Genomic DNA, 11,388 nt, shown 5'->3' with positions numbered 1-11,388 from the left:
CGATTCAAATCCGCTTATAGTTGGCACCACCACTAATTTGTTGGTCCCTGTATCCCCAATCCATCGCACCCGAACCGGGAGCATTGTTGCCAGGTGCTTGGGATCCAGGAGACATTTTAAAATTCATCAGATTGGGGAGCTGTTGATAATTTTGTTGACGTGGAAGTGCCACTGGTGCACCGACAACTGGTGCCATAAGTGGCTTGGAATCGAGGTTATACTGAGGGTGCCCTGGGGGCAGCGAGCCAGCCGCTAATTGAGGCATCTGCTGTTGGGTTGGCGATTCAGCGCTAGTGATAATTTTCGTTTGTTTACCACGACCACGAATCCCCTTATTGCTGTTCTTGTACAACTTCTTAAAGTAGTCCAACATCTCTTTTTCTGCCTCGGGTAGATTCGCAAGTTGTTCGCCATTCATTTCCGCTAACTTGTGCGTCAATTCATTGAGCGTGGCCAAGTGGAATCTGTTTTGATGCAGCTTCAAGTTCCCCAATTGTGTAAACAGCTTATCGCAACCGTCAAGTTTACACGAAAATGGCTTGAGGTTCTCATGGGTCAATTTGTGAGCAGCTAAATTGCCCTTACGGCTGAACAGTCGGTTGCAAGTATCGCAAGTAAATGGCTTTTCACCCGTGTGCAACCTCAAATGCGTGCGCAAGTTCCCTCCCTGAGTAAACTTTTTGTTGCAGTAGTCACATTTGAATGGCTTGTAGCCGATGTGCAGTCGAATGTGAACTTCCAAATGAGTCAGCTGAGTAAAGTACTTGAAGCAATACGGGCATTGTTGTTGTTTTCCCTTTTTGCGACGCTTAGTGTCATGCTCGTCTTCCATGGATTTGGGTTTATCGACCCCACCAACTAACGACACAGGACGAGGTAAGACGTCCCTATCAAGTTCACTCTTCAGGTTCAGAAGCGAGTAATTAGGGGCGCCTAAGATCAGACCGTCGGGGGCTTGTTCAATAGGCTTCGTTATACCTTTTTCTCTCGCCTGAATCACCAACATTAATTGATCGATCTTTGTCGCTCCCAAAAGCGGTCTTCCGTCCTCCAGTTTCACATATTGTTGGGCAGGCACAAGTTGCTTGGCTTGTGCAGCGGTGAGGTTCATAACGTTGGCACCATTGAGATCAGGAGATTGTTGCTCAGGCGACGACGCCGTGGCTTGACCTTGGCCTGACGGTTTCGACAAATACTGCGCTTGCTGAGGTGCATACATGCCATATTGTTGCTGGCCCTGAAGTCCCGAAAACAGATTTTGACGATACATAATATCGTTGGCGTTGTTGGCACCCGGGACGTTGGCAAAACCTTGGTATTGCGGGTAAGAGACCGGCATTTGCCCAGAAGACTGTTGAGGAATCCCGGAAGAAATCTGCTGGTTTTGTTGACCACCTCTTTGCGGTGGAGGGAGAGGGGCAGTAAAAGCCAGCGACGGAGGAGGTTGATTCGAGTATTGAGGCAGCGTGCGTGGCAGCTGCGGTTCTTCCCGACGAGGATTCAGCAGCATCAGCAGGGTAGGAGATAAACGATCCTTATCGCCATCACGCCGACCATCGGGTGAGAGGTTAGCACCTAATCCTGAAGCCAGATTAGATGAGTGTTGCGACAGCAGGCCAAAAATGTCTTCCTTGAGCCGAGTTTGACCTTGGTTTCCCACGCTAATCAGGAACCTGGTTCGTTGAGCGGGGTCGTTCAACATTTTGAGGATCAGGTCTCTCCGCTGTTCCTGCGACATTCCGGTGAAGTCTATCAGTCCCAGCGAGATCATGGATTGTAACATATCTGAAAAGGATCCTGATTGGGGCATGGCCTGAAATTGGGAGCTCCCTCCAGGTCCCAGTATCAGTCCTGGCGCCATTGGATCCCACAGTAATATATCCATCAGCAGTTTGCCGAACAAATCCTTGTTGATGATCAGGTCAATTTCTTCCGCCAGTACTTGTTCGGAGAACCCGTTGGACAGCCGTTGGCGCTTATCGCCAGCCTGGCCACCTGGTTGCAGGACCGAGCCTTGATTCAGCGGGGGCATGTTTATGAGCAGGCTGAAAATCAGGTTAGACCGCAGCGGTGCCAGTTGTTCGTAGGGAATGGGTGGCGGGAGATATATTGAGTCTCCACGGGGGCGGGAGGGCACCAGGGTCAGATCACGTCGAAGGGAGTTTTGTGTATAGGTAGGGACCACCCCATTGGATTGGTCCAGTCGTTCTTGTGCCGCAGACATGGGCACCAGTATTGACAGGTTCACGGGTCACCTCGTTAAGGGTTTTTTTCTGTGGTTGCTTTAATCGGGTTATATAAAGGCAAGGTCAAGTGGTGAGGTATGCTTGAAAAACAAAATGCGTGAGTATACAAAGGCGGAACTTTGAGCTACGACGAAGCGATAAAGATGTAATTAGAATTATAGGGGTGGTCGGAAGGTAAATTAACGGTTATCTTTCGCCAGGTATCGGTAAAACACTGGTAAACACGGTGTTGTTCGTGAGACTTTGCCGCCACTGCCGGGGGTACTTTGCTTGTCAGCCATGTATGAGGTCACGTTTGGGTCATGCACCATGCGTGAGTGGGGAAGTACAAATGCAGGGAAGTAACATGGAGCCTGAGATAGGTCAGTGCAGTGACGACACTTCCATAATGCGGAGGAAAGGAAGATATGGATCGCTTTGTCGCCAAGATGGCAGCAATGACTAGACGGAGACAAGCGGAATCAAAGGTGTTACGCTCATGCAATGTTATTAGTAAGGTTTACTGTGGTCACTCATTGCCTGGTGGCGGCCCGGTTTCGGCAGCTACGGGCACGCGCGCCAAGCGTGTCCTGTTCCACGCAGCGGGAGTGCCATCCTGTCCCACCCTTACTACGATGACTTCGAGGAAGTGGGGGGAAGTTATCGGATTGGGGCAACTGAGATGAAATCTCTAGAATTTCAAGAAAACTGTGAGCAAGGAACCTGTTTTGTCAGCTGAGTAATTTGCTATTGCCCCCCTATTTTATTAAAATGGTTGCACTAAGTAGTATAATCGATGGCAAACGTGCTCAGGATGGGCTACGGCGTAACCTCGCGATTATACCTGATATTGGCATGGCCGTGTTGGACCAAATCGCCCCTTCAAAAGCAAACACGATCTATCTCGATGGGGTTGCATGCTGCTAAAGCCGCCGTATTTAGGCAATGCTGGCGCAAGGGTCTAGACCAAAAGCAACTAAGCAAAGTGAAAGTAGTGGTCTCCAGATCTCATACAATGTGAGGGGGAAAATATCACCATCTTGGGGATTGTACCATGCTCTTACTCCTGCACAAAGCGTATCGACAAGCCTAAAAATGGATAACTAGAATTATCAGTGAGCAGATCGCGGGGATACTAATGCATGCAGTGTGAGGAATACGCTATCGCTCCTTGAACACAGGTGGGTTTGTCTTTGAATGGAATTCGCCAATATGGCTCAGGCCTAAATTGAGTATTGTTAATTTGAAATTTACGCACAGAACAACCAAACTCTATTTTCGTATGCATCCATCATAGTCTATCTCGCGCTACTAGTCGTATAATCTAGTGACACTAGTTGGGGTTGGTAAGAAATCTGCCAGGTTCGTTCACTAATGTGTCTAGAAACTGTATCTACAATGAGGCAAGCACTGTTGGTTTCATCGTCAGCACTAGCGTTTGAACCTCATTCCTCAACTTGATGCGGGTAGCTTTTGTCTAATATAACTTCACTTCAGAAAGTGCAGAAACCGATTCAAAGTGCTTTTTCACATTCAAGTGAGTCTTCTGATCCACATTCAGTGTCCAATCTAGTGCCCTGCGTGAAATTGCCGGCAATGTTCCACTCTGGCTTAAACTTTCCTCAATCATACAACATAAATTTTTCGTAAATCCGGTATAGTGTAGTGGTTATCACTCAGCACTCTCCATGCCGCGACCGGGGTTCGATTCCCCGTACCGGAGTTTCTTTTTTCAACTCCTCGAGTCTTATTTTGAAACCATCAAAGTTTTGTGTATCCAAGTTGTACAACGTGAATAACGCCTAGTATGATCATAAAGAATTTAAAGCGTTTCAGTTTTATTATTACACCTTTATCCAAACCCCTTGTCGCAGCCCTTTAACACATGAAATATGTGCGAGGCTGAATTTTTATCACAAAAGAGCTGGCGTACAGTCAACATCGTACAACATGCTTCGATCCACGTATGCATTAGTCGCCTAGTTCTGCTGTTTATTGCGATCCTTAGCATCGAGCTCGGCTAAGGTAACGGATGCGTTTTTCAACTGTATAACGTTGGCGACTTGTTTGAAGATCCAAAACGGTGTCAGGACGACCGTCATCCCGGTGCCAAAGATAGCGAAGTTAAAATAATGCAAGTACAAGCCGAAGTAAAAAAGCTCGTTGAAAGCGCAAACGATGAACAACACCGTGCGGTTGGTGTAGTATAATTGTAATAACTTCAGCTGACCGTCGACGTTCTTATGAGAAGTCAGTCCCAGCGCCAACAGCGAGTACATGTGGACGTAATGCGACGCTAAGTCAAGCGACACCAACACTTGCCACGCCACGTAGTATTGAGGATACAATACCGCCAAAAACACGATAAGCGACAGGGTAGCGCACCGGTCGGTGACCATATCGAGAACGGCGCCAAACCGGGTGCCCTGGTTGAACTTACGGGCAGCGTATCCGTCGAAGGCGTCCAAAATCGACAGGACTCCGTACAACACCAGCGTGTAGTAAGGATGCTCTTTCATGGTGAAAAATGACACGATGGCCGTAGCCACGCGCACGTACCCGATAATATTGGGGATGTAACAGAATATATCGTGAGTGGTGATCGTGGAAACCATGATGCTCACTGTTGATCCGTTACTGCCGCGGTTCGGTGCGAAGAGGTTGGTTGGTTCGATGTGAGTGCGACTAATTGCAACGTCACGGGGGCGCAAACACTGATACGGCAACGCTTAGTAATATTGTCTCAAATGATAACCCATCAAGATTGTCTGATTAGTGTACGAAAACCAGTGTATTCTGGAGAGAACCGAACGCTAGTGGTTAAATCAATAACTTGAGTTTTGCAACAAGAGACAATTTAAGTGCTGAAAATTTGAGTCGTCGGAAATGAATATGATGCAATCACATCGGAGTTTGAGTTAAAACTATGGCTCGATATATTATGATCAGGGGCCTGATTTGGGGAAAATGACTTATGTAGTGAGCGTAAACGACGTAGTCAAATCGATTTCTGGGGAAGACGCAAGGAAACTCGCTTCTTTCGCGGCTTCCTCTTTGGGGAGTTAATTCTTGGAAAAGCGTCGTCAGTAGAACGTTGAATGAGATTATTGCTGCATACGTCGGTAGAAGAAATTCTTCAATCGATCAGATGACATCTAGTCATGAATGCAAAAGTGTGTCGATGTTATGAAATGAGACCTCATCATGATCGGCTCAGGATGAACAGCTTTTTTTGTTCATCGAAGATAGATATTAAGGCAAACCTTACCTTGATGTCGAAACGTCCACGGGGCCGTGCCATAGTGCTACTTGTGACGTGAACCTTGCTTTCTCGTATTGGATTCTCTTTAAAAATCGTTGCAATAAGTTCTTTGACATTTCGTCAGTAACGAGACAGATATGGCATAATGAACGAGATCGACTTAATCCTACCACTCGTGTTGGTGATGAGAGTCTATCTTCCTTTAGCTTTATTTTTTGGTTCCCCAGCAATATTCGCAATTTTGCTGTGAATATTTGCATCTACACCTATCGTACTAGGTTGCAATTGACAAACAAAATACGGGCTCAAAAAAGCGAGGCGGGGTTGTACTGTCACCAGTTAGGTAAGCACAACAGAACCTTCTATTTACGTACCACTTACGCGCGTCGGTAGTGGTTATTATGCACCCGTTCCTTGTTCACTTTCCCCCGGATCACCAAACAAATGTCAGTGGAGCTGTTCAGATGTCGGAGATATCGTTGTTTGGGGTGTCATAAGAAATGATGTTGTCACCTCGCGCCCACCGATGACAGCTGTTAGGTTTTTTTCAACAATGAGCTCATGTTTGATCATGTCTCGGCACGCCCACATGGCCAAAGATTGGGAGCCTGGGAGGTGGGTGTGGAAGTTTAGTTACCCGATAATTATTGCCTCCGCCAGCAAGCAAAGACACCGAGGAGGTGACGTTACAAAGGATGCATACGGAACCCCTTTCCCTCCAGCATGGTGGGGCAGGTATCGATCGGGTATTCCATGCCTGGGCATATGCTGGCGACTACGGCACGAGGCTAACTCCGAAGCCCATGTTAGTGTGGGGCCGCTCTCTGCAAGGCCCATGTTGCCCCTCCACCCGTGAAAAATTCCCGCCGGGCCGTCGCCGAGGGAATTTTTCGGTGTTAGCACGACTTGGCGACGATGAAGGTCCTCTTCATTGGTGATCTTAACCAGGATCTCCTTGAGTATCAGCAATTCTCCCAGCGCCACCAATGCATCCATTATGAGATCACCACCAAGGAAAAACTTCTCCATGATTTCGCTCACGATTTGAAAGACATTGACGCGATATACGGGGCGTGGCTTGGGTTTGTACCTGTGGGGGGTTTCCGGGGTGAATTGATCGAGGCTGCTCCCAAACTGCTTAAGGTGATTCTGATATGTCTGGTGGGCTACGATGGTTACGACGGTAAAGCGTTAGCGGAGAAGGGGGTGGTGTTGACCAATGTCCCCAGTATCGGCGCCGCGGAGCCGGTGGCGGATCTTGTGACCTACAATACCATAAATGCCTTCCGACAATTTTCGACATTTTCCAACCACCTCGGCGCCAACACTAACCACACAGTTTTTTTGCGGAAATGGTTGGATCAGCTGAATCAGTTCGATAGTGTTCGGGGCCAGCCGAGAGTGAATGATGTCAATAAATACGCCTTTGGCGAGATGGTGAATAATCGCCCCGTGCTCAGTCCGCGAGGCCACGACGTCGTGATTGTCGGGTTTGGCAATATCGGCCGGACCATTGGTTCTCGTCTTGCTCATTTGGGCATGAACATACACTACGTGAAACGCACTCCGCTTACGGCAGACGAGCACCAGCAATTAGGTTATAATGCTGTCTACCACCTGCTGTTGCTGCTGGCATCGTTTGCTGACCTAGTAGTGATTGCGGCGCCATTGACCCCGGAGACAAAACACTTAATTAACCGCGATCTGATCGCGATGATGGACAAACCGTTCCGCCTCATCAACATCGGGCGCGGGCCTATTGTTGACGAGGACGCGTTGGTTGAGGGATTAAAGCAAGGCAAGGTACTTTACGCTGGTCTCGACGTGTTTGAGCACGAGCCCACGGTGACCCCCGAGTTGTTTGGCCGCAGCGACGTGGTGCTTACCCCTCACGTCGGTGCCCTGACCACGGACAATTTTAATTTTACCGCCAAGCGAGCCCTAGCCAATCTCGAGTTGGTGCTTTCCGGCGAGTCAGCACTCGACCGGGTGAATTAATATAACTCCGTCTTCCCCCGCGCCACAAAACCCGTCGCCAAGCGGAAGCGATGAAAATAGATAACACGACATGAAAATCTGCACACGGTGTCGCAACCGTGCCATTTTATTCCCCCGGGATCCTCGGTACTTAACTTCCACGTGCCTCAAACGACCATCACCAAGACCACTTACAACTAAAGCTTTCGAGTCTAAAAATGCCAGTTTATTTGCTGAATAAATAAATATATCGTCGTTTCGAGGGTCGTGCCACATAAATCATCCGTTGTTTCCCAATGTTTTCCCATCGGGAGCTCATATAACATAGTAAAAAAAAAAGTCCCTGAGCTCCACGTAGTTTCCTAATATACACCGGTTGTTAATCTGTTCACCACTTGTCCAAAATCTGGTCATGATCGACATAGTACTTGAGGTCGTTATCGTGCAATTTTTCTTCCAAAAAATCATTGACCATGTGGTACTCGTCGTCAGGGTGAGGGGAGGCCATCATCGCGTCGAACTTGAACGCGTAGGCGGCGGGAGTTTCTTCTTCAAACTTGGGGAGCTCAAAGAACTTGCGGGTAGCGAAGCCGCGCGGCTTCGGGGTGTCGGCGACGCCAATCAGCGTCAGCGTCGTCGTCCGTGTGAGACTCAGGGTGAGGTCGAAGTCCAGCGTCGGCGATATCGTCCTCAGCAATCTCAGCAGCGGCAGCGCCATGTCGTTGTGGATGTCGCTGGAGTCGTCGTCGCTTTCGTCCAAGTACAGCTTCAGCTCAAGCATAATGTACTGGGAGAAGGCGTCCTCCTCAGCCTTCGCCGGCAGCAGCGCCAGCAGGGTGCCGGGGGTGCCGTACAGGAGCTCGTTGATGTCATTGATCAATTCCAGCATCTCCAGCACCTCGCCGAAGCTGCGTTTGAGCGATGACCGGCCGCTGTTGTCGGCGGAGGCTTCAGGGGAGGTGTACTCCGACACTGGGTCCTTGAACGCCGGCGCCATGGCGTCGGTGAAGTCGCCCGCCAACACCATCTGCTTCAATTGGCGGTAGTCGTTGATGAGCGCGAGCAAATTCAGCTTCAACGCGACGTTTTCCCGGTCGATCAAGGCGATGTTCAGTTTGAGCAGGTCGATGATCTTCAGCGGGGGCATCAGCGCCAGGATCAGCGCCAATGGTGCCGGGGTAGGGACTTGCGCCTGCGCAGAGGGGGAGAGGGACAGCGACGCCGGGGTCAGCGCTGTCAGCGACGATCGTTCCTTGCGTTTGATGGGTACCAGGGCCGCGGCGGCGAGCTCCTTGCCCGTGGATTTTCGACCGGGCTTAGGCCGGGGCGGAAGCACCCATTGCTTCAGAGTTTTGACCACAATCGGGGGGTTGGTTGTCGTCGCTTCATTGGTTAGTATATGGGAAACAGAAATGGTTCATGGTGATGGTATGATATTCAAATCTTGCGAGAATTTGATGATGATCTGGTGCCATTCGCCATGGACAAAGGGGGGCCATTAACCCGCTGGGGCAAACTTACGATACATCTCCTTGAAGGCAGTTCTATCGCATGAGACAGAGAATGAAGGAGCGGTGGGAATGCAAAAGGGAAAATCCGGGGTAGAGACTGACCGAACGGGTATTAGCAGGTTGAGCAAGGAGTGGAAAGTATATATATATGCCCGAATCCAAAATTTTTTCATCTCCATGTAGGGTGGAAATAATAACCTCTCAGGCCCACGTCTCGCAGATTTAGCCCCGGGCTCAAAAGTATTGCCGCCGCCAGTGTGCAGGGAGCGTACGGGTGGTATCGGGTGTATTCAGATGGGTCGAAGGGGATATCGGACAATTGCCACACCGGCGAGGTCGGCCCGCAAGACTGCTTTTGCGGCGACCATGGCGGTGCCAAAGCCTCCTAACCAGACAGAATTAGGGAAAGATTATCGTAGCATCAAACCACCTAAGCGTATTGTTGCTACATTGTGACAGGTACCCCCAGAGTACCTGCTTGGGTGGTTTAACCCTTTTACTCCCCGGGGACACTTTCCCTCAATTCGCGGCTATCGCCACCTCCCGTGGTTAATGTCGCGGAATGACTCCTTTCTTGAATCATCTTCGGAATACCCCAGAAAATAATCACTGGGATGACCGGTGGCATCTGTAAAAGTCCGGCTCGCGCCGTAGACGACGGGCGGGTGTCACTCGGGGGGTTAGGGGTGGGATAGACTAAACGTAAACACTGCCTGTGTGTGGCTGCCGACCTAGCCAGGGGGCCTGCTGGCTTTACCTCAATGGTGGGCTCCGGGTCGTTGCTGACGTTAACTGCGAGTGCAATTGGTTGGCCGAATCGGGCCCGCACCCACACACGCGTACCTTAAATGCCTTGATCCAAACCCCGTAAATAACAACGATTAACCGGTTGGAAGAAGTGCTTACATCAATCACGTTGGCCACCGTGATCATCGCTCCCCTACACTATCTACCCCTAATCGGAACAGAGTCGCCCCAGGGGGTTGTTTGTGTAAATCCCCGAGGGTCGCCGGAACACGGATTTTGGAATATGGATCCACTGTTTTTGTGGCTTGTATGCAGGTGCGAGATGACGGGAAGGATGCCTCTACCCGTTCCGTGGGTACAATGCTGCTGCTGCCGCTGCCACTGCTGCTGCCACGTCGAGCACGTCGGCACCCACCGCGGTAATTCAGGCACCGCTCTAACAACAGAAGTTTCTTACGTGAACAACAGGGGAGTAGAGGTTTTTAGAGTTAGCGGCTCGTTTGTCGACGCAACCCTGTCATCCGAAAAAACAAAGCCGCGAGCGGGTCCGCAAATTTCGTCGGGGTTAAGTGACTATAAAAAGCGTAGCCAAGCAAATAGCATACGGGGCAGGCTATTTTTCGCTGTGGCGAAAGTGCCTTTTCAGCATCGCGGCTGGTGTCGCGTGTGCACCTACATTGCAGGCCACTGTCCTGTTCACACGCCTGCCGCCTCAGTGCTGGTGAGCGAAAACGGCGTCGGCAAAGTCAACAGGGTTGTCGTTTGCGGAAGCCGATGGTCTAACGAAACGAGTGATAACTGCTGCCAAACTACATAGAAGTGAATGGAAAGCAGTAAAACCATTTGTTGAGCGCAGTGCTCCTATTGCGGCTTCAGAAGGACCCAATAGGGGCGATGGCAATGACCCACCCTGCCCAGCTCATCTCGCACCCGCCAGGTGCACCTGGGCCGTGTAAGCAATTACGCATGCACAAATGCGGCACCACTGGAGGCTGGCCCGCAGACACCTGGTGCTAAGGTAAATCCGGGGAATGGATCGCCACCCGGGGATCCGCTTAGTGTTTTTCAAAATGGTTTAGTACTCACGTGATGACAGATTAACCCCGAAGATGTATACTACTCGAAAAAAAAAAAAAAAAAAGCCCTTCGAGGGTGGATGGTGCATGAGCGTGCGAGCCCAGCCCACTCTCATTTTGAGCTGTGGTGTATTACCATCTGGAGATCCTTGGGGGAGATTCGCTTGGATTAACCATTTATAAAGTGGGTGGCCACCGGGTGTCCCGCAGGGACCGATGAAGAGAGTACTGATCCGGGTCATCGAATGCTAGATTCTACCGGGGGTGCGCATTAGCCCCAACATTAGTCGGTAGGACATACCCCCACATTCAAAAATTAGGCGCAGTCTGCATTTACGATGTGGCAAATTTCGGTCGAAACATCCGCTCGTTCCGTAACTCCGAACCTAGTCATCGTCGGTGATGATGATGATCAACACAAGAACAATTATGAACCAAATACACACACATGGCTTTCTAACCACTATTACTGCCATTTGCATATGTGTTCTACAGCGTTGGCAATGGTAGCGTGATATTTTCCTTGGTGAAACGCTTACATCATCGCGATTCAAATGCCTCAGCTTATATGGCGTTTTCCCACGAATGTG

General features: G+C 49.9%; 4 protein-coding genes across 4 annotated transcripts; 1 reads left to right on the top strand and 3 right to left on the bottom strand. All coding sequences in view use genetic code 12, as the record gives it.

Moving 5' to 3' along the window:
* Positions 1–4: 4 nt before the first annotated feature.
* DIURU_000473 (uncharacterized protein) lies at positions 5–2,032 on the bottom strand (the record flags this gene model as incomplete). The annotated part of the gene is made up of 1 exon (XM_034157635.1): positions 5–2,032. The coding sequence occupies one exon, from the start codon at positions 2,030–2,032 to the stop codon at positions 5–7; it is 2,028 nt and encodes a 675-aa protein (XP_034014792.1).
* A 2,172-nt stretch (positions 2,033–4,204) lies between these two features.
* DIURU_000472 (CDP-diacylglycerol--inositol 3-phosphatidyltransferase) lies at positions 4,205–4,744 on the bottom strand (the record flags this gene model as incomplete). Its single annotated transcript, XM_034157624.1, has 1 exon — positions 4,205–4,744. One exon carries the CDS (start codon positions 4,742–4,744, stop codon positions 4,205–4,207), a length of 540 nt encoding a protein of 179 aa, XP_034014791.1.
* A 1,658-nt stretch (positions 4,745–6,402) lies between these two features.
* DIURU_000471 (uncharacterized protein) lies at positions 6,403–7,485 on the top strand (the record flags this gene model as incomplete). Its single annotated transcript, XM_034157613.1, has 1 exon — positions 6,403–7,485. The coding sequence occupies one exon, from the start codon at positions 6,403–6,405 to the stop codon at positions 7,483–7,485; it is 1,083 nt and encodes a 360-aa protein (XP_034014790.1).
* A 367-nt stretch (positions 7,486–7,852) lies between these two features.
* On the bottom strand, positions 7,853–8,611 carry HAP41 (Hap41p; the record flags this gene model as incomplete). The annotated part of the gene is made up of 1 exon (XM_034157602.1): positions 7,853–8,611. The coding sequence occupies one exon, from the start codon at positions 8,609–8,611 to the stop codon at positions 7,853–7,855; it is 759 nt and encodes a 252-aa protein (XP_034014789.1).
* Between the last annotated feature and the right edge of the window lie 2,777 nt (positions 8,612–11,388).

This window comes from Diutina rugosa, assembly GCF_008704595.1.
Source record: "Diutina rugosa strain CBS 613 chromosome Unknown scaffold16_size293850, whole genome shotgun sequence".
Classification (NCBI taxonomy): domain Eukaryota; kingdom Fungi; phylum Ascomycota; class Pichiomycetes; order Serinales; family Debaryomycetaceae; genus Diutina; species Diutina rugosa.
Note: the sequence above shows the minus strand (reverse complement) of the source record. Positions and strands in the feature narration are given on the sequence as shown.